General features: G+C 46.9%; 1 protein-coding gene across 1 annotated transcript in view; it reads right to left on the bottom strand.

Moving 5' to 3' along the window:
- Positions 1-15,431, bottom strand: part of SLCO3A1 (solute carrier organic anion transporter family member 3A1) — a 117,314-nt gene extending 101,883 nt beyond the window's left edge. The window contains exon 1 of the mRNA XM_021407138.1: positions 15,267-15,431. Within this exon, the coding sequence (XP_021262813.1) occupies positions 15,267-15,431 (165 nt within the window). The remainder of the gene's footprint in view (positions 1-15,266) is intronic.

The following is a 23,390-nucleotide window of genomic DNA, read 5'->3' as shown; positions in this document are numbered from 1 at the left end:
TCAAAATAGACACAGGTACAGAGCACCAGGCCACACCAAACTTCCTAGAGAAGCCTGAAGAGCTTTTTCTGTCGCTCTGAAACAGACACATCACTTTTTTCCTCTCTAAAAACCCTTCTGAAGTCCCAACCTATGGAATATTATGACAGCCTCTGACTCAGTGTCCACACGGGCCCTTCTGCTCCCAGGCTTGCTGCTCAAGATCCACCTCGCTGGATGAACACAGGTGATATTTTAGTCTCTGACAAGTTATCTGCATAAATATACCCAGTGCCAGAACCCATCTGAAGCCCACACTTCTCTTTAGCAGCGCACGTACAAGGAAGCTAGCAGGTAGCCAAATCCTTATTTTTAAATGTCGTGTCACTTTCACTGGCAGCAAAATAATGCATCGTAAACACGCACGGGGCTCAGGCTTCAACCCCAGCACAGAACAGCACTGTTGACACGTTTCAGGCTGGGAGGAGGATGAGTTCCACGTGCAATAAGCACACAGCAGCAGGGGTTCACAGAAAGGGGCCGCAGCTCAGCTCTGTGAAAGCAAACAGTCAAGGAATGCATCGGAGCATCTCTGACACATTCAGAGACAGATCTTTTTTTTCTCGTGTCCAGTGACCAGCTGAATGGAGCCAGACAAAAAGTAACCTAAACTGTACATACCAACTTAAATGCAGGCTCCTGCAGGGTGACAGCTGCCCCTGGCCACAAACAGGGCTGCAGTAAGACCCACACGTAGGCCCTGAACTGTGCGAACAGGGCACCTTCATCCCAGGTTCAGCAATGGATCAGGGGCTCCGATCTGCACTGTGCAGTACAAACATGGAGAAGAGATGGAGCTCATGACTCTGGGGGGCTCTTACTGTGAAGAAAAACCTCTTTTATGGACCACCAAAGCTCCAGAGAGGCAGGATCCTGACCTGCCACGCTGCAATGCCCTCATTTCACTCTCTTTGAGATTCCCCTCCTTACATCAATGCAGATCTGCAGGGAAGACTTTGCACCATAAACAGGGCTACTTACCACAACAGAAACCACAATGCAAGCCTGACAAGAAAACCTGTCATGCAAAAGACTTCATGTTATCTGAAGAGCTGAATTCAGGGCTAAGGGTTGGACCCGAGTCATGCCACAGAGCAGGTGTGAGGCCTGCAGAGCTGGCTGCAGCAGCTCTCCCAGCACCAGGCAAGAAGCAGGGCAGAAGTGACACATGCAGGGCACTCTGCAGCAGCGTGAATACAAGCTGAATTCATTTTTCACAGTTGGAGGGCAACGGTGATTATATAAAGGCTATATGCTGAGAGAGGAGGGTTTCTGACAAGTCCTCCTCCTTTTGCCCACATCTGCTCTGGCTCTGCTGGTACGTCTTCAGCTCCACTGCCCACCACAGACGCATGGCTACAGCAAACGGGAACTCAGCTTAAAGAGAACTTAGAGCCGTTTCTCATCAACCAGTACAAAAATACTTCTGTTTAGTAAGTGATGGGAGGAAGGAAGCCGCTCAGAAAGGAACTAACAAAACAGCCACATTGCGTACCAAGCCACAGCCTTTCGTGGTAACCCATAAAATAAAGGCATAAAACTTCATGTGTCTGCAGGCGGCGTTGGGGTCCCTAGCACTCAAGCGCCAACGCCCCAAGCTGGTCCCACAGCCACACGAGCTGCTTATCCCCACCTCACACTGCAGCCCACGCAAGAGCTGTCGGTGTCATCCTGCTCGTTTGCTAAGTAACACCCTCCCACAAAGCTGTTCTCAAAGCACTCCGCTCTCCTTCCACGCCGTCCCCGTCAGGGCCGAGGGTACCAAGTAGAGCCGCGTGCCCGCTGCTGCCGAGCTCCCTGATGTAGAGCAGGGCAGGCTGGGAGGCGAGCGCAGAGCTCGTGGTGTAAATAGACCAGGAGGGAGGGAGAGAAGGTGCTCTGAACCCTACTCCTGCCTGAGAACCTAGTTATTATCTGAGCGCTTCCGGTGGAAGTTGAGAAGGGCAGACTTGCAACACACGCAGGTTGAAGTTGGGCAGCTCTGAGCACAGCGCAGCTTTATATCGCCCACCATCCTATCATCCCCACGTTGCCACTTTGCTCCTGAACAGAAGGTGATTTACACTTGCTTTTTAAAATAACACATGCACACACACACAAAAAAAAACCATACAGGCAATAAAAACCGTCTTGTAGTTAAAGAACAATTAACTTTGAGATCTAGCTATTGCTGGCAGACTTGTTATAGTCTCACTTGGACTCCACGTGTTCCCTGTAAAACAGAAGCAACAAGATGCCTCACCAGATGACAGGAGCCCTGTTCCTTGGGGTTCACTATGAAGCGAGCTACCAAAAAGCCAATGAACAAATGCGTCTGCTGAGGCTGTACATACAGATGGCCAAATTTCACCCCAGGCCTGCAGTATTAACAACCACCCTTGCTAGAGACAGGCACAGAAAAGCAGCTTATGGGGTCCCCTCCCTCACTGTAGAATCCCCAGACCCTGCAAAATTCAATGAGCAGACGCAAGAAAAACAGAAGTCACCACCTCTTCCCCTTATCCAAAGCCTGAGACGAGCAGAGCACAATACTATAGGGTTGGAATGGCTTTGCATTCCTTGTTCAACACCATGCCAAACGCCAGACCAAAAAATGAACACAAGCACGTAACCAAGCAAAATTAAGCCCCTGCTATGCCAGCAAAGCGACCCATGCAGTTCCTAAACACAGGTTTCCCATACCAGAGGATGATGCCGGAGACATTTGCTGGTGCATCCAGTCCAATTTGCAGGGAGCAAGCTGGAAAACAGGGGCTGCAGGTTACATTAACTCCAACTGTCTGATCGTTGGAGATCATTCCGTATGCAGTCTTACTAGCTGCTAGGCTAGATCTTCTGTCTGCTTTAACGTAAGCCTATTAAAGTTTTCCTTGTAGCTTCATGCCTGTTTTCTTCCCATCAATATACCCTATGCACCCATTTCACATGCCACACTTTCATCTCTTTCCACACTTCTTCACAGACAGCTTTTATAAGAACATCATTCCCTTTACACTCAGCTCCCCCCGGTTCCTGCCTCCCAAAGGTACTAATTACAAGACAGTTTATTAGCCAGGCACATAACATTTAGGTTTTAATTCTAGCCTGCTTTAAATGAAGCTAGGCACCACTGAAGCAATCCACTGCAATCAATAATAGGCAAAGAGATTTTTCAAAAGCACTTAAGTGGCTTTGGAACGAAAGTGCCATTTTCAAAGAGATACTTAGAGTAAGTCACTTCTGTCAATTTGACTGTGGCTCGGAAAGCATCTTTGAAAAATAATACCCTCAGGCTCTTCAATCCATCACTACCACGAGCAAGTAAAGCAGCCCCAAATAAGTCTTTTCCTGCAAAGGCTCAAAAAGCAAAGGCTGAGCGTCCACAATACCAGCCCACAAGATGCCCATGAACCCTGGCTACACCGTAACTACCGAAGTAGCTGATGGAGAGAGAAAACCCAAAGACTGCCTGAGGAAGTCCAAGACAAAGCCAAGAAATGAACTCCAGCGTGGCAAGGCCCCGGCCTGCATCTTCACCAAGAACTGCAGAGTAGCTGCTGCTTAGCCAGCAAGCGTTATTCCATGGCAAAGCTGTCTTCTCCCAAGTCTGCCACGTGTCACGTTGCTCAAATGCAAATGAAAACAGATTTCCCTGGGCATGGATATCAGTCTTGACTGATGAAGGCAGTCAGTTTGGACATGACAGCTCCAGACAGCCAACTGCAAAGTAAAATCCTGGCTTTAAAACATAACCCACACGGGGCAGGAGTTTTCTTCTGTCCTTGCCAAGATGCCACCATCAACAGTCTCTGCCTAGAGAGAAGTGGCTCTGAAAAAACAAGTTGCTGCTCCCATATTTGTTTTATCTCCTGGTTTTGGGAGCAGCTGGGGCAAGGGAGAAGGCAGGGGCGCTTAGAATCAAATTGAAAGTGCCCAAATCACTGTAATATGTACCACAGGGAACAAATAAAGGAGAAAGCAAAAATCTTTTTGGTTTCCACTTGCATTTTCTCTGCTGCAAAGTGCTGTGCATCACTTGAAAACAGCACACCATGAAGCCTCACAGTGTGATCTCTGTCAGAAAGCCATGATGTTCTGGCTGTGCTCTACATCAGAGTAACCAGACACACTCCACTCGTGCCAAAAGGCAATGATAATGAATTGGGCCTACCACCAACCCCATCACACAGCAATGCCATCTCAGAGAAAGTCATTCTGAAGTTGGGTCCATGTGAGTATTGAGCTGGGAGATTAGAGAAGAACCTGGAAAAGACCGTTCAGACACAAGACCATGTAACCTTCTATTGATTCCCAGACTCACAGTGGCTTCCACAAGAGAGCACTCAATTCAGTGAAGCTTAATAAAGTTCCCACAGCTCCACTTGAGGGACTTTCTTCATATGTAGAAGGAGCTCTCCAAGCAGTAAAGCCCTGGCTTCAGAACTCTGTTCCAGACTTTCTCTCCTTTGACTCAAAATCCCAACCATGCAGAATCTTCAAGTGGTTTCAAGCTCTTACGTTGAAAGAATAAAAATATCATTCCCTGGATGCAAAAAAGCCAGTTTCTCCTCCAAGCAGCACTCTTGTTCCAGCAATGCAATGAAAGCAGAGGGAACTTTGAATTCAGATGTACCAGAGTTGTTACATAGCCAACAAACTGCCCTCTGGACACTCATCCACAGAATACCCAAGATGCAGTGTATCAATATGGGAGCATCTTGAAAAAAAAAAAAAACTTCAAGGGACCCTGGAAACTGCTCGGACATGTACATCAGAAGAACGCAATTTGCATTTGAAAACAGCAAAGATCTCGTTCTAGAGGCTGCATGCACACCTTATTCTAGAGGCTGCATCCAAAGATTCCCGGGAGTCATTACATACAAATACAGTGATTCATTAGGGATCTATTTAAATAAGAAAATGAAATAAAAATTCTGGCAGTAGACTTGTCCAGCATTGAATTAAGCTGAATGATTCAAATCAATAAATTTGTTCTCAGCTTCAAGAGGCTAAACCTTAGGCCCCAAGTGTATTCACAAGAGAAAGGAAGAAGAAATCTGAACCTTCTGCCTTCTCTGCTAGCACTTTGATTAAGAGCAAGACGGCAGCCTTGATGTTCCCTAATTCACAGCAAACACTGGATTTCTGTATAAGGCCAGCATGTAGGAAAGCTTGTACCATCGTGCCAAATGACACAGCAAATTGCAAGCAGCAAACCCACGAAGCTGTGCCCACAGCACATGATTTGCTAGCGTGGCTTAACTTCAATACCCATCAAACAACTCCCAAATTGTTTTCAAAACCCTTTCATTCACAGAAACATGTGTTAATGCAGAAGTGGCATCAAATGAGCAAATAACCTCTCGGAATCAAGAAGCTTATTTAGCTATTCGGGATGCTCGAAATAGCCTTTGCTCTTCAGTTCTTTCAAGTTGGTAGGTCTGAATCCCGAAGACTATGGGAAAGCGTCTTGGTAACCTCATGCCAGCCCCCTTCATACACATTGTCTTTTTAACATTATTAATTATCATAGTTTCCAGAAAGAGAAGCACAAACCCCAATGCAGACCAGCGCTGTGGCCCAAGAGCTCAAACAAGCCATGAGGTTTTTGATATCACCTTTTGTTGACAGAAACACAAACCTGGTGGCAAACCACCCCCCTGCAACAAAGGGGGAGGAAGACAATATGGCAGGTCCCTGCAGAAGCACAGCTGAGGTCAGAAGGTGATCACAGTGCTGAGCACCAACCACGGGATCACCCAAACCAGGGGATAATTGCAAAGGAATACCACTGCCCTTCGCAAACAGGCACCCCCAGACAAGGCATCCCTTCAGCGGGAGCTCCTGCCCCTCAGCCAGCAGCTGTGCTGACTTCAGACATAAGGACCTGCATTATAACTAGCAAAAGGCAGCAGGAAACAAAGTGTGCATCTCATGCAGAGGCTGAAAGGCCCATTGTAATTAACTGCTCTCGGCCCTGTACGTTGAGCGAGACAAAAACAAAAACACAGTTTTCTTTTCCCGGTAAGCCCGAACAACTGCTGCCCACTCTTTCTCACAGAGGACCTACATGCTCCAGGTTCTCTCTTGGGCAGCGCTTGGCGAGGTCGATTCTCACAATCACCAAATCCTACAGATGCCAGCAGGAGAGAAACAGCATGTTTTAGTGGCACCCTGCACAGGCGTGGGCTGAGCCTGGCTGCTCGCCGTAACAGCCCGTGACCGGCCAGCGAGGGCTGAGAGGAACCAAGCACAGAGGAACCTGTTTGCCAGATGGCAGCCAACATGTCTGCAGCGTGCCAGTGCCCACCACACCTCACCAAGCAACGTGGACGCTCTTCCACAGGAAAGGCAAAGCTTTCCTAACTATTCAGAGAGAAGAGCTTTACTGAACAGTGGCAATTACAGCCCTTTGTGCAGCTCAGAGAAAATACAAGAAGCAAACCTTTGGACTGGAAAATGAAAATTCCAAATGTAAGTTTTTCATATTTAAAATCAAGACCTTGTTACACATTGTGATTTTCTTGTTGATTCCCAATTAGAGGGAAATAAAGGAACTACCTCTACTTCAGCGTCTCAATATATCATGCAACACTGCCAACCAGGTCAGGATGAGAAGCAAGCTTGTTTCCAGCAGATGGAAGTCATTTTCATGGCCCAACAAGCAGCAAGACACCACCAGGGCATCTCTCCTCCATGTGGGCACAGTTTGTCCAGGGGGTGGTGAAGTCACCGTCCCTGGAGGTGCTTCAGAAACATGGGGATGTGGCACTGAGGGACGTGGTCAGTGGGCACGGTGGGGGTGGGTTGGGGTTAGACTGGGTGAGCTTAGAGGTCTTTTCCAACCTTAACAACTCCATGATTCTTCAAAATTGTTTCCTTTTAGTCAGTGTTTGCAACTTCTCTTTGGGAAGCTTCCAATGCTGCTCCTCTTCTCCCTCAACATTCCTCAGTACAGATTTGTATGTCTACATCCAGGTCTGGTGTTATTCAGAGGTGTGGGAGACTCGTCCTGCTACTGTACCAAGGCACACAACAGGCTCCCTGCAGCCTCTCAGATTCCTTTCAAGCCACAGCATGAGGTTCAGCCTGTACTCCAGCATCCCGCTGCTCCCAGGCGATTCTCAGTTCTACTGCTAAGGATTTGCCTACCCCCGTTTGCACAAAGCCAAAGAGTGGGAAGAGGTAGCAGCTATTTCATATCCTCCTTCTCAGAAATAAGAAACAAAACCCCCAAAACAACCTTTTTGCAGCTCTTCCCATTGAAACTCTACCAAAGAAAGCAAATAACACTCATTGTTCAACACAGACTTCAACTGTTAGGTATCACCTTAAGGAACAGGTGCACAATATATACTGCAATGCTGCTCCTTATGTATGGACCCAAGAACAATGACAATTTCCATCCAGCCAGAAAATCTAACGTTCAGTGGGAAAAGAGAATATACCACTAGAAGTGACATCTACTGAAGTGTTTCTATATTCTCCCACACCCACATCACAGAACCCTTCCTCAACAGCCACGCTTTCAGCTTCCTTGCGGAAAAAAAATAAAATAGAGAAAACGTTGGATTCAGACACAAACATCAAAGCACCAAAAAACTTGAAAGGAAACCTGACATAGTTGCTTCAGAAGCCATAGTGCTGATGAGTCACGAAGGCCTCAATACAACTGAATTATCCAGGTTCTTTCAAACACTTTGCTGTCATTTTATGGATTACCGTAACACTGAATTTTAAGTCCTTCTCCAGCTTCAGTAAACTAAGGCATTGTGAATTACACAGACAAACAGCACGGTAAGTGTTTTAAAAGGACATTTAAACGTCAAAAATAAGAGAACTCCAGCAATCCTCACCCAGAAAACAGACCATTATGGAACATGGAAAAACAATTTCTTTGCTCCCACACGTGCCCTCGCAGCCACACGTTTAAAACTCACTGGGCCTGCACGCATGCAGAAATCATCCATGAGATCACCGCAGACACCAAAAAGATAAAGATGTTTAGAAATATAGGGAGATCAGCCATCTGCTTGACAGAGAGAAAGGACAGATATTATGAGAAAGGGACAACAAATCAACAAAAATCAAACCAAAGCAAATTGTTTTTCTCCTTCTTGAACCATGGAAAAATAGAGTAATAAATATTCCAACAAACCTGAAAGACTTTGCTTTTAGGCTTGCTGCAAGCAGTCATATAAAATTATGGAGTGCTTTCAGGCACTGCCACAGTACGAGCTCCTGTCACTGATCTGAAACTTCAATACGACGGGCACCGTGTAACAGAAAGAGGGGGCCTGTCTCCCTCCATTCAGCAAGGAATGTTGAGGTATCAAAATGCAGAAGCGTACTGCATTCAGAATAAGGCTGGAAGAGAAAGATGCTTCTTAACCACAGAGCTTAAGAAATCTGATTTGAGCCCCTGAGAAGGGGCAGTTCTAGTCGTATTTGTGTTGCAGGTCTTCATCTCTACAAGAATACAACTGCATCCTCACTTGAAACCTGCCAAAAAGGGATCACGGAATCATAGAATATCCCAAGCTGGAAGGGACCCACAAGGACCACCAATGCAACTCCTGGCTCCACACAGGTCCACCCAAAATTCAATCCGTATTTCTGAGAGCATTCCTCCATGCTTGCATCCCCCTACTCAAACCTAAACATCTCAGATGTAGGGACCATCTCCCTTAGCATTTACAGAACACTTCCCTAACCGGGCACAGCCCTCCTGGCACCAACAGAAACAAGTGCCAGACACTCCAGGAACTCCTTCAACACTTTGCTATCACTATTCATTGTACTGATACTGTACGAAGTGTGAAACCTCTTCCTTGTAGAGTAGGCCATGCCGTTTGCATTGCAGAATATATCCAGAACGAAACAGAGAGTCTAAGAGTTGCAACAAGGTGACCTGGAGATGGGACTCCTGGGGTTCTAGTCCTGATTTTGCTGCAGATAAAACGAAACCTTGTAAATCAGAATCCGTGGCCCATTTTTCCACGTAGCAGGAAAAAAGGATTTCTTCTTGCCTTCACGGGAGCACTTCCACACAAAGCATTATCGTCTGTTTATTTAAACTTCCTTGGATGACGCTTCAGATGTATCACTTTGCAGAATCATCTGGTGTTAATCAGAAGACGAAGCTAGGCTAACTCACCTAGTAAACAGCGTTATCCATTGCTTAATCTCGCTCCTGTGAAGGAACAGCCAGAGACCAAGGAGTGTACAAATAAAGAAACATTTTAGCTCATTATACGCAGAGGACACATTCTTCTTGATGAATTGTAGAACAACTCTTTTGAAGCAATAAATTTATACTGCTGTAGCAGAACAGAAGCTGGCTCTTGAACTTTCACAGTAGCCTGAAAGTAAGGGAAAAGAAAGTTCATGCAACTTGAGAAACGCTCCTTTCTGGGGAGCGAGGAATATCTGCTTACCTGGCAGAGAAGGAGAGGGATCGCAGCTCAGCTGACCCCTCTCTGGGATGGGTGCTTCGCTACCATTTCAAGAATCACACTGTGTAAAGTTACTGTGCACGAACAACCCAGACCTTCACATCACTGTATTCTCTCACCTAATTCAAGATCCCTTTAAACCTCAGCTGCATTAATACTGCAGGACATTAAAACTCACAGACCTGCTCATCACACAGGCACGCAGCCATTGCCAGAGAGATCTAGGAGGCCGAGGATAGCCAGAAGAAATGAGACTTGGTTGGTTTCTTTTATTTTTATGATGGATCATAACATTTCTAACAGACTGCTCTTTCATTCAGGGCTCACAAGTGCTGCTCGGCCCCTTAAAGGAAAAAAAAAATGGAAGAGCTGCCAAACTTTTCTGCTAAAAATAATAATAAAAAATTAAACGTTGAAACAAATCAGTCTGCACTCTCACTTGTCAAATGTGTTTTCCTTTTAAACACATTTAATCAAGAAGCCATCAGATTTTAAGTTCGGATTTAAGCTGCAAATGGCACAGAGCATCCATCGTAAGAGATAAACGTGTAGCTATCCCCATTTCATCTATTAGCAAAAGGTAAATTAAAACTTTAAACCAAACTGTAAAAGTCAGTTACTCACAAACCTTCCTTGGTACTCAAAATCCAGCCCAGAGAACGGGCCAGAATTTGTTTCTGCTCATTTGCATAAAGTTTGCACATTAATGAGCCAACGCTGACCTGAAGCGTACGGGACAGAACCCAGAGCTGGAACAGGTTTCTCCTCCACCCTGCAGCCAGAGGCCCTACAAACACCAGGCAGCTTCCGAGACCAGTATGAACGTACTCAGAGCCGGTTCAGAATAACTTTCTGTGCAACTCAGCTGCAAAACAGACAATATTCCCTAATGGGAAAGGCACACTAGAAACAACTTTCCAGAAATAACATAGCCAGCAAAGATGTATTAAGGAAAAATGAACTGTAAGCAATAACCAGCCAATGCTTGGCAATCTTCACCCCCGTTAAAACATTTATTTTCACTCCATGTTTTTTTCCCCCCTTAAATGCCCCAGTGACAAATAAATTATGAGCATTACAGCTAATTTATTACTCAGCACTGCTGAGAACGGAAAGGAAAAAAAATGTACAGCGGCAATATTTTAAAGCAGATTCTTATTCTAGGAAAAGAAATACTTGAATAAAAAACAATAAATCAGTAAATTCAGTGGGGAAAAAATGCTCTTGCAGTTAAGCCACTGGAGTGAAGCACCCGAAACTGGAACTCCTTGCTGTGCCAGCGCTGAAGCCCCTTGCACTCTGCTGCTCTTAAGTCAGCAAAAGTTTTCTCAATATCTTCAGCAACAGAATCACACTCTTAGTGCTGGCCTCATCTCCCACACCTGCAGAACTCCTCCCACCCCGTCCACTCAGGCTGCAGGTACTCAGGGACAAAGGGTACAGCAGCATACACAAGAGGGAGCTGCTGCGATAAGCGTGCTTTAATGACATCCTCCACGTGGATGTCACCACTGACCTCAAGGCGAGTTGGACTGGGTCGCGACAGCATTCCCACCTAAGAGGAAAACAGCACTGTATTTGCCACATTTAACATGGGAAGGAAGGGCTGCACAGCAAAACAACTTAAAAATCCCAAATCCAAATTCTGCTCTTAGCCCCTCAGCTCCATCTCTCAGGACGTTATTTGTGTCTGCTCCAGCATGAGCCCTTTACTCATTGACCGACTTCTGTCCTTATCTTTCATCCTCCTTCTTCCTCAATCTGGTATTTCAAAGTCTTCATTAATAACCCAAGCCCCAATAGTAATAAAGACCCAAAAGAAGGAGCGTGTCCCTTTATGGTCTGATTTTTGTGTGGTCCTGTGCGGAGCCAGCAGTCGGGCTTGACGATCCATATGGGTTCCCTCCAACTCAGGATATTCTATGATTCTATGGTGTCACACACCACATAAGTACCCACAATCTCACCTGGACTTACACGGTGCTGTTTTTACTGCAGATGGCTTTTGCAAGTTCTAGCCGAGCACCGCAGCACAGGCAAAGCTCTCGCCAGGAAGTTAAGCGTGGCTCCAAAGTTTTCATTCAGGAAAACAAGAAACAATTCGGCATTCATTCCCATGCAAACACCAACGCACCCTCCTGAGGAAGGTGCAATTATTTTCCTTTCCATCTCACGCTGAGGCCAGCCATCCCCTATCACTTGATAAAACACGTGAATAGCTACATTCAGAGCTGCAGCAAACAGAGACAGCTCAGTAGAGCTCTGCAAAAACAGCCATACCCTGAGCACACCCAGGGACTGTTTCCCAAGGCGCTTCCCATATGCACGCCCTCCATCTAAAGAAGCCTGTGAGTTCAGCAGATGTTGGGTGCTCACAACTAGGTCAGTTCAAAGCAGAGCAATCTGAGGCTAAAGGACAGAGAGAGAGAAAATTAAATTGCGCTCCTGCTCCACAAACCGTGGCTGGCAAACCGGGAGCTCTTTGCCTTCTGCGACAGCAGTGATTTCACCACTGGCCAGGCAAAAGGTTTTGACGGGCAGGGCGACGAAACGCCTCAGCGACAAACCATCAGGAGCACGGGAAGCATTATTACCAGTTAGAATATTCCAAAATGTAACGCCTGCAGGAATTTGGGGAGTGGAGGGGGAGCCGCTGCCGAGGTATGCGAATCAGTCTGATGAAAACCCCCGTGGCTGCACGGCCGCTCACACTGCTGCACTGCACGAAAGGCACAGGGCTCTGGCTGCAAGACGCACGTTCCCGTCTCTCCCTCCTCGTGCCATCTGCACCAGCTAACGCGCAGCTCTTCCATCTGCAGACCTCAGCTCCCAGAGAGCAACCCGGGGGCTGGAAATCATCCGGGCTTTTGGAAGTTGCTGCTAAACCCTGAGTAACTTCTGCAGCAGGAATGCCTGCAACCTACCAGCAGTGCTGTCCCCAGCGCCGCTGCAGTCGCTGGGAAATTCAAGTTTCCGAAAGCAAACGGGAGCAATGAGATGAAGCCAAATAAATGCATGCTCAAAATGTTACAGGAATATGGAAATAACAGCGTGTACTCAGCAACTCCAGATATCAAGGCAGCAGTACAGGCTTGCATTTGCATAAGCTGTGCAGGGTACAGCACCAAGTCAGTTTGGAACACGTGCATTTTGCAGGCAGCAAACGCACCACATTCTGGAACGTGATCTTGATCAAATATTCCCTAAAACTTCACAGAAAGAACCTCAGAGACACCACGCTAATTAAACATAGGCCTCCACTATTGGCATCCTGTGGTATTTTCACTGCTGAGTTCTGTGGGAAAAGAATTGGACTTTATAGATTTTTATCAGCATTTATTATTTATAAAGCCCTGTTGGCAAGCACAGGGTTTTATGAACAAATAAAAGTGAACGATCTTTGCTTCAAAACCACATAATGAATGTATACTTTGCACATATACCCGAGCAGGCGCCGCTAGCTCATTGTGCAGGGGAAACAAGAAAAAAAAAAATGTTTTTACATCTCTGAAAAGATTAAGAAATAACAGCACTCTCTTTTAAATTCACTGGCATGAAAGGCAAAACCAAAACTGAGCTCTCCAACCACTCCTAAAGCGCCAAGCCCATCTCATTGCCTTACCAGGCAGAGGTGTTGCCCCCATGGTCTCCCCATGCAGAGCCAGGAAAACAGAAGTGAGGAAATCCACTTGTCGCCGTAGAAGGCAAAAAAAAAGAAGACAAAAAAAAGGCTTCTCTTCCTGAGTCGCAAATAACCAGGGAAAGCTACACGTGGCCAAGCACGGTGTGAACGCGGTGCTCGGTCACCGCTGACAAGCTAAAATTAGTAGTTTATTCAACTGCCCAGCACTACGCGCTGTGAGTGCCTCCCCAGCATCTCCCTATTTGTCTTTCTGGTTGTTCTCCCGTTGGTCTCACATCCTAATTCGTCCCCTGGGGAGCAGCCACGCCGAGCCCAGCAGCCCCAGTGAATTAATTTGCTCCTGGCTACACCTGGGCAACTCCACTGTGCTCGGTCCCGAGACAGCACCTGTGAGCAGCACCTGGCCCCGCAGGTCTGCAGAAGTGATTAGGTCTCCATGCCTTCACTATGCATCGATCCCACTCCTGCTTCTGCTCCCCTGTGACACCTGTAAGCGCGGCACTCACCCCGATTCACCCTCCAAAGATAATTCCGCATTTTCATCTGTTCATTGTACTGAGAACTGCGTGGTATTTGCAATGACGGATGATGAATTATACAGAGAAGTGAGGAACACTTGCACAGTGCAGCTGGGCCACTGCTTATGCATGCTGGGGATTGTTTGGAGCTCCGTTTTCTTTTATTTCTCCCACTGACCAGTTGCCTGCTCCTGCACCGCTCTGGCTGGCATCAGGGCACGATGCCGGGTCAGTGAGGATGCACTCTGCTCCCTGAGAATGGCACAGAGCAGGGACAGCAGCACCCAGGCCAAGTTAGCCATCAGAGGAACCAGCCGAGGCTCCAGCATGCAGAAAGTGCACTCCTTCAGTGCAAAGCACGCCCCGAGAGATGGGAGAAACAGGACTAGAACTGCTGGGCTGCAAACAGAGCGCAATGCAAAGGAGTTTGGGGGAAATGCTATGCTCAGGACTGATCTGCTGATCCTGCACGGCAGGTGCTCGGACACCAGCACGATGTGGCTATACACAGACCTACGCATTGCCAGCATCCTGGCGCCCGCTGGGTGACATCACCTCCACGGGTCACTCCTTGGCCATCAGCTGGATGAAGGATTATCCCTGGTTCATTCACGCTGACAGCTCATTTTACAAGCAGCTCGCTGGTAACAGTGTATAGACATACTAAAGTGCTACTCACGTAAGAGAATTACTGAATTTACCTTGACACACTATAGTTTTCTTTGGAATTACAGGTACATTCCAAACTAACCTCTCTGTAATACAGAAATGACTGCAGATCTCCATTCCATGTTTATGAATAGCAAATATTAACCACATTCATTTTAGCCACATACCTTGAAAAATTACAGATCACACTGAGTACAAATTTACATAATTAGGTGAGCACGAGAGAAGCAGTGCTAAGTACTGAATACAAGCATGGAATGCAGAGCTCTTATAATTTATAATATATTATATGTATAGCCTCAGAAAGCCTTAAAGATTACGACTACATTTCTTTTCCATGGAAACTATAGTTCTCAAATCCAGCAAGCTATTTTGAGAAATTTGATTCAACTCTACACTTGCATCTGCTGGAAGCGCAGCCCTTCGCGTTCACAGGCTGCGTGTCCTCAGAGAGACGGGCTCAGCCTCATGGACACCTTCCCAACTCTTTGCTACGGTCCTGCTCTGACACCAGACCTCAAGAAGACTCAGCGCAAAGTCTGGATGTGCTTGCTCACCGAGCAGATGCGCGGGGCTGCTGCGCTTTGCCACCTGAAGAGGACGGGGGAAAAGGAGTAGCACAGGAGAAAGGTGGGGGGGAATGCCTCCTCCTCGCACGTTTCCTCAGTGTTCACCGAGCACAAGGAGCCGGGCCAGCCCGCAGCGGGAGGCGGCCGCCGCACAGCGCATCCATCCCCGCGCTCCGGCTGCGGGCGCCCGGAGGAGCCCGAGCTGCGGCCGCACACGCGAGAGGGGCGGCGGGCGGGGAACCCCTCACAGTGCTGAGTCATTTAAGCCGGGAAAAGCCGGGCTGGAGTCAAACACACACGCACGCAGCCGCGCTTCCCCGGGGCTCTGCCCGCCGAGCTGCCCCGCGCTCACGGCAACTTCCCCCGGTGCGCGGCGCGGCAGCGGAGCACTCACCAGGTAGGCTCCCACGGTGCCCTGGGCCAACATCAGCGCGCACTCGGACACCAGGAAGAGCTGGATGCTGGAGAAGCAGGACACCTTCCTCCGCCGCCTCCGCTGCCGCGCCGCGCCGGCCCCCGGCAGCTCCCCGCCGCCCGCCGAGCCCCGCTTCCCCGGCATCCTCCTCCGAGCACCGCCGCGGGATGGCGGCCCCGCGGCTGCTCCGCGCCTTCCTCCTCCTCCTCCTCCTCCGGGTGCCGCTCACAGCGGCAGCCCGCGGCTGCTGCCTCTCCGCCCGCGGGCTGCTGCCATGGCCAGCTCGCCGCCTCCTCCTCCTCCTCCCGCCGTCTCTCCTCCCCTCGCCGTGCCGCGCTCCCTCGCTCCGCCAGCCCCGCGCAGGCCGGATCCGCGAGCCCGCCGCCGAGAGGGGCGGGGGAAAGCACGGGGCTGGCGGAGGCTCCGCTAGAGGCGGGGCGGCCCCGTCCCGGGATACGCGCGGTCCGTTCCTCTGCGGCTGCAGCCACCGCTCAGGCGCGGTCGCTCTGCCCCTAGAGCCGCCCCGCACCCCCGGGCGGTGCCCGTGCCCTGCAGCCGGGGTGGAAGTTTTCTAACGGGGTGAGGGCGGGCTGCCCTCAGCCCCCTCTTGGCTGCGTCCGCTGGAAAGCGCTGGTTTCGTGCTCCTGCACATGAACTAAAGGGCAAAGGGAGGACCTATAAATAATGCACGTTCAAAAAAAAAAAAAAAAACAAACAGTAACAGAATCACAGAACATCGCGAACTGGAAGGGACCCACAGGGACCATCGAGTCCAGCTCCCGGCCCCACCCGCAGCCTCTATATGACAGCAGTGTCCAAACACTCCTTGAACTCAGGGAGCTCTGTTTTGTGCCCGCTGTTCCAATCCCACCTCCCTCTGGTGCACAACCTCTCCCTAACCCCCTCCTGGCCCTCCTCTGACAGCCCCACGCCTTTCCCTCAGGCCTTGTTGCTGTCGCCACAGAGAGGAGATCAGTGCTGCTGCTCTGCTCCTCTGTGAGGTGGCTGTAGGCCGCCATGAGGGGGACCAAAGGACCTCAGCGTCTCCTCACACACCTTGCCTTCCAGGCCCTTCACCGTCTTTCTAGCCATCCTTTGGATTTTCTTTAATAGTTTTTATGTCCTTCTTCTTGTGGCACAACAGCGCTTGAGGTGAGGCCGCATCAGCACAGAGCAGGAAATGTTGTCTTGAAGCACCACGTGCACATGGATGAGCTTTTGCTCTCAGGCCTGTGCTTCGTGTCCCCAGCCACGTGTCTTTCTGATGATGGCCTTTCTTGTCACCCTCACCTCCAGTTCTAATTTCAAGAAGATATCTTCTTTTAAAAACAGCTAATCATCACTTCTACTATTACAGATTGTATTCCTTCTTGGCCTACCTGCAAAACCTGATCTGCTTTGCTCTTCGGGCGCACCTTTTCAGTTCATTTTGGGGTATAGACTGGGGCCTGCGGCCACACATTTTCACCTTATTTCACTCTCACCTAAACAGTATTGAGCCATTTAGTACTGGGATACCAGTGATCTTTAGAACAGTTTTCTGTGGAAACAGAGGCTACGTTTTTCAAAACATGATTTGGATCCTAAATTTCATTTTCAGAGATGACTGAGACTTCTGAACTCCTAAATACTGAGGAAGACGCCCATGAAAATAGAAGTCAAAAACATCCTAATCCTTCACAGCAGAAATTAGCCATCACCAGTGACACTGGGAAATCAAAAGTGCTAACATTATAAAGGAACTTTTGAGTGTCTCCTTCCAAAATATTCTCAATGTCTGGGGGATTTCTATTTTGCTCTTCTTTTATAGGGGCACTTCCAATAACCGTGATGCTGATAATTAATGTTGAACCACCTCCATCTGAGCTGGTGAACCTTTACCCAAGCCCTGAACAGCAAACCAGTTCTTGATAGACACCCGAGAGACCTGGCACGCTCAGCTGTTGCCCTTTGCTCATCAGCTGCCAACATCTTCCTCCCATGCTGAACTTTGCCTTCCTGCAACTTCTCATGCACACCTGGATCACATCAAAGAGCAGTCTGCTCCAGAGCAATAGTTTCCAGCAGTGGTGGCCCAAGGCAGCAGCATCAAACAATTAATAAGGAGGACAATCTGGTGGCTGAGTGGTCTCAATGTGAATGAGATGCGTGTCAGTCTTTCAGACATGGTGCACCTCACATCAAAAGCTCTCCGAGGTCATGAAAGCGTGGCTTATCCTCACACATTTCTGCCAGTTCCTAACGAGGTCGTTTTTCCATCTAAGAAAAACTAGTTCTTCCACCAAAAGAGAAATGACAAAAAGCTGTTTTTTCCCCAAATCTCCTAAGATTACAAAGTTGTTCATGCCCTTCCTAACATGATTACATAGGGACCACTGCTAAAAAACTGATGAAAGGTTCCTAGATAGAGAGATTTGGACACTAATTCAATTAGCGGACTTAGATTCTATGATTCTGTAAGATGTGCTCTGCTCCAGATGGACTCTATAGTACGTTATAAACAAGATAGATAAGCCAACAGACTTCTGAATAGGTGAAAATAGAACAGTGCCTCTTAAAACACTTGAGGATTTAAAATTACATCAGTGGAATTTGTACAATTCCCTGCGAGAACAAAGCTTTGGAATTTGCTGGTCTTGCCAGTCAGCTTTTGGAGACAGAGCCAGCCTATGCCAGGTCGAGTTCTAAAGGCAGCAAAGCCCTGGGAACATACGTGTAACCCACCAAGTGTGTTCCTGGCAACCCAAGTGCACTTCTGCACATGCTAGCACGCTTACCACAACTCAAGCTTGGTGGTTTAACAAGTGCCATCACACATCACAGTCATGTCTTAGGCATCCTGCTGGAAGACTTTGCCCAGGAAGCAGATACATTGCTTGTCTGGCAGAAAGAGAGCAGCTGCTATAAAAATCTAACTTTAATACTAATTATCTGAAACATCTGGTTGGTTAGTTTCTTGCAGCAGAATACAATTATCGGTTAAATTGCTGTCCAGAAGAGGCAGAATACTTGGATTTTTTTTTTCTCTTCTTTATTTTGTACACTTGCAGTAATTTCCTTTAGAAAATTTCCTCCTGTGTTGCTCTGCTGGAAGAAAGAATGAAGGCCTTGTGTCTCCAGCCGGGTAAGCTCAGCAGACCTGAGCTTACCTCCTGCAGACTTTTAACATACCACATTCCTGGGAGATTTCAGTAGAGCGCTTCAGGAACGGATGAGTGAACTATTTGGATTTAATAGTTAATTATTGTCATACCCAAACAGTTTTTCTGGCCTAAATTGACCCAGCTTTAACTGCTAATGTGCGTAATGCTAATGTTCATGGGTTATCATTAGCATAGAAAGGACTTTGTAACTAAAATAGTCCCTTTTCCTTAGGGCTTGATAGTTTCGCCAACACAATTCTCAGCTATTTCCCCGACCATCTTTTCCCCCCATGATGAGTTGTATTACATTTCTTGCAGTTACCCTGTCAGATTTTTATAAACACTTGAACATTCGTAGCTGGGAGGCAACGTGCTGTAAGAGATAAGGTTGGACACCACAATCTTAATCGTGTCGGCTCCCCTGAGACAGTCTTATTACATCTTGTTTGCTGGGTGTCTCCATGCTGAGTTCTTGTGGGCTTCTGTCAACTTTCACCTTTGGGTAACCCTAGCAGCTGGAGTTTTCTCGATCTGTCACCAGCCTAAAGCATTCTTTTGCTTTAGTTCATTGGGTGTTTTTTTTTTTCTCCTGTTCATAGTTAATGAAGTTTAGCTGTTTAGTCTTGTTTTGATATGAGGCAGGCACAACTTCTGTCATCAATCTCTAGAATCAGTGCACAGAAGAGCTGAAGGAGAGCTCTGAGGGCTGGCAGCCCCAGTGAAACACTTGACTGAAATCCCACACATCGAGGAGCAAAAGTGCAAAATTAGAAATAAAATCTAAACAGAACCATCAGCGGTGTTGGTATCAGCAGGACCTCAGTCCAGGGAGCTAATGAGAACCTCATCCTGCTCAGCCATCCTGGAGCAGTGATGGGCACCCCTTGTATCTATCCTCGCTGAGGATGCAGCAGAGAAAAGGACAGACACGAAGAGAAGATGATGGTCTCATAGTAGACATATCAGCCCTGTGGTTTATATTAAAAAACTCCAACATGAGGCGGTGCTACAACCCTAAACATCATCTTATTTTGCCAAAGCTGCTCTCTGCAGGGCTCTGAGCCTTTTCTGCAGGGCCACTGTGCTTCTCAGCTCTCTTTTGCTTTACCCTGGGAGCAGTTGCTAGCGTTTGATACTCCCCCAAGTGTCTGTGTCTTCCCCCTTCCCTGTGGCTATGGTTTTATGAGAGCTGTCTGCGCAGTGCAGAATTAGGGCTTCTCTCCTGCCCTGTGGCCCTGGGTGCCAGCCTAGCTGCAAATCACTGTTAACCCAGCAGAACTGCAAGAATGACTGAGGAACACCAACCTGAGAGCCACCTTCAGGCATGCCTGCTGCAGCCTGATGGCTTGATGCTCGTTCTGGGCTTTGATCTGGTGGAGTCGATGCACGCACCTGGCTGCTACGATGTCATAGCCCCGCATCAGGTGCTGGAAAATTACATTCTGGAAAGGTTTGCCTCCTGCTCTATTCAAAATTATGCCAGTGTAGTTAAAGTCAGACACTGCTGTCTCAGATATCACCCTCAAACTATGCTCACCTGTGTTTCTCTCCAGGACTGTGCACCCATGCTAAAGCCAGTTTTCATTTGCTTTAAGCCATTTGGATGAAAGAAAAGCTCGTGTGCTGCCAAAATGGATTACGTGTAGCATTAATTGCATCTCCCCAGCACCAGATTGGCACTGCTGGTCAGTCCCACTTCATGCATTTGTCTGAGGGAAGTCTTGCACGTAGAGGGAGTGAGGAATGACTTCAGATTCAGTCAAAGAGCATGGAAGAATACATAAATAAACGAGAAACACCAAGGTGCCAGCCAAAATGTCTTGAAATTCCATTCTGTAATTCTCCGGTGCAAAATTTTGTGGGTCAGGTGGTGCAGGAGGGGGAGGACAGGAAAGGATTTTAGTAGTCTGTGGGGGTAGAATGGGGGCATGAGTATGTGCATCAGCCAAGTGTGTATAGCAGGAGGGAGGGATGAGGTTGGTCCAGCATCCCGATGGGTCAGCAGTCTTCATTTCCAAGATACCGCGATGCCAGCAGTTTTAATGCAGTTTCTTTCTATAAACACTTCTGACTTTACTGCCTTGCTATTTTGAGTCCTGCTGGAGACTTGGATTCATTAAAAAGGCATTTCCTTTAGAGAAGCTGATTAGATAGCTCTTTCTTCCCCTAGATGTTGAAGAGCTGGAGAACACCTTAGTGAGGCGAAAAAGGGCAGAAAATTAAGACACGTCATTTTAACACGAGGTGCTGGTTCACCTTGAAATCTCCCACTATTAAAGCAGTTAACAAATAGAGAAAATTTGTAAATGCAAGAATTGGATGGCTTGTCTACAGTCTACACTGCATAAACCTGGCTCCTAACCTCTAATTATGGTTTTCCTAAATAAATGAGACTCAAATCTGAAGGGAGCTGAGTAATCTCTAATTCCATTGACTCCATGAGACCTGAGGGCATGCAGCACTTTTACAGGGAAGCTGAGCACCCAGAGGGATCATGGTCTAAATGGGAATCAGAATGCCTTTTGAATTAAAGCAGTGTGATTTAGCAAACACAGTATAATTGTGGAGTACCTGCAAATATTGACATCAGCCTGATGCTGAAAGTTAATTTGCAGAATCAGAAATTGAAAAGCAAACTGGACAATAGACTTGCACTTTGGTGACTGTTAATCAGCATCTCTTAAGGAAGCGATTGTCTAAACTACAAGGTGTCATTTAATTAAAAAATATTGTCCAATTTCTTTTTTGTAAGGATGAGATTTTGAAGCTCTAATTCTAGAAGATTTCTCTATTTTGTCAATTAAAAAAATTTAAAAAATCAAAAAATGAAGGAGTTCACAGCTACCAATGATACATGGCACTTCTGCGCATCTCTGAGCGTTAGTCTGAGTGTGTCAGCCCAAAGTTCATTTTGGGCCACTTATTTTTCTTTATTTGTCTGTTTGCTTTGTTAACTGTGGTTCTTTCTATGTGCTGGATGTTGTCAAACAACAACCACTTTCCACCTCGTAAGTAACTTCCTTTAATAGCAAAATGCAGCAGAGCTTTCTATGCTTCTGTGAAAATAAAGTGCTTTGAACCATGCAGGCTGTAAGTGCTTTGAAAGCAACTGGAGCTCCAAGCAGACACTAACCAGTTGTGCCTTTACACTTCTTGCTAGACGATAATTTGAAGGATCCAATACTTGTAAATCACATCGGCTCTCCAATAAAGAAATTATTTATAGAGATACTCAATGCATCTTGAAATCTAGCCATGTGTGCACAGACTGGCTTCCTGTCGAGCCTTTTATTTACTGTCCTTGCTGATATCCTCTGTGGGTCTTGCACTTTTGTGTGGATGCTTTCAATTTGCCATTCATGCTTCCTTTACTCAACACAGTCATATTTTTCCCCTGGACGTTATGTGCAGCATGAACCTGTCTCATGGTACTAGTCCCTGAGTTTTGTTTTTTTTTTAAATTACTGCTGTATCTCCTTGCAGAACAGATTTTGTTAACATTTCTGACCTGGTAGCATCCTGTCCTAGGGCTTTGCTGGATTAGCCTGGATATTGCCAACGGAAGTGACATGCTTGTGTGATTTTTGCAGTGAGGTGGAGTACCAGAGTCTGTGTAGCACATGCTGTATTCTGTCAAGCTCAGGTAAGGATCTGCACGGGACAGTTTTAAGCTAGATACCGAGCAGAAGACAATTATTAAAAGTATGGTCTTCTATTCACGAGATAAAACAATTAACAAACACAAAACAGGAACAGTACAGATAGAAAAAGGAGGAACTGCTTTGACAGTGTCTGTCACGATGTTGCATGATTACTTCTCTAGATGAAAGCAGCTTGCCCAGACCAGCTCTTACGTTGCGTCCTTCTTTGGCCAGAACTGAGTTCTCTCACCCCATCAATTTCTCCGTGATGCCAGGTCAGTTCAATAGCAGCAGCTAGCAGTCTTGTTGGGTGTTACCTTATATACTTATGTAATTTCAGTTGAGCTACCTTGATGTAAAAGAACACCCTTTTGTCACCTTAGCTATACCTATGCGTTCAGGTACCATAAGGTCAGTCACCATCTTTTTGACTGCAGCTGAATGGTCATTTTCCATGTTCACATTAATAAGCAATTATGTGCCTTTGAAAACTGCCATCAGCTCAAGAATATAATAAGTATTTTGGTCAAAATTTAATATTTGTCTTCTTTCTCGTACTCTACCTTAAGAGCCTGTAGTAATTGACTTGCAGTGCTCTTGACAGCCTGTTATCCTCAGAAGGTTCACACACGGCCTAAGGGAAGCAAGTGGAAACCCCAGGAAAGGAGTTGGGTAATTTCTATCATTTTACATATTTTTTTCTGGAGAACAGTGATTAGCCCTCACTGTGCTTTGTTGGTTCAGCTTCTAGAGGCAGCAGAATCCCTTTATTTCTCTGGGTCTGGGAAACTACGTGAAACTGAAATGTCTACAACAGCCTGTTGTAATAAATAATGTCTGAGTGTTCTAAATGGCATTTAAGGCAGTGTTCATCTGAGATAAACATGTAAGTGCAAGAAGACCTTTACCGAAGGCACTACAACAGACTGGCTGCAGACTTCTTGTAGAACTGCAGGTATCCATCTTAATCTTGCTGCATCTTTTTCGTCTTTAGTGCCCGAGTGGAACTTCTTCTTATGAACGATCCTTACAGCATTTGCTATGAAGGAGTGCCATCACTCTGAAGCAATGATAAAAATGCAGGACAGAGGAATGTGGAGGAGACTGGGGTTGCTGACCTCACTGGAACTCGTATAAGTCAGTGGAATATAAAGAGAACTCACTTGCTCTTGCAGTGACCTCCGATATAAAACGTAGCAACCAAGGAAAGGTCAAAGAATTAAAGCAAGCCAGTTGGTAGTGCTTCAGTAAAGCAGCAAAGAGTTTCTCTACTTGACCTTGAAATAAGCAAGGCAGTCTGGGAGAAAATGCCCAGTTCC

The sequence above is a fragment of the Numida meleagris genome, chromosome 9, assembly GCF_002078875.1.
Source record: "Numida meleagris isolate 19003 breed g44 Domestic line chromosome 9, NumMel1.0, whole genome shotgun sequence".
Taxonomy (NCBI): Eukaryota; Metazoa; Chordata; class Aves; order Galliformes; family Numididae; genus Numida; species Numida meleagris.
The sequence above is the reverse complement of the archived record's forward strand: the minus strand, read 5'-3'. Positions and strand labels throughout refer to the sequence as shown.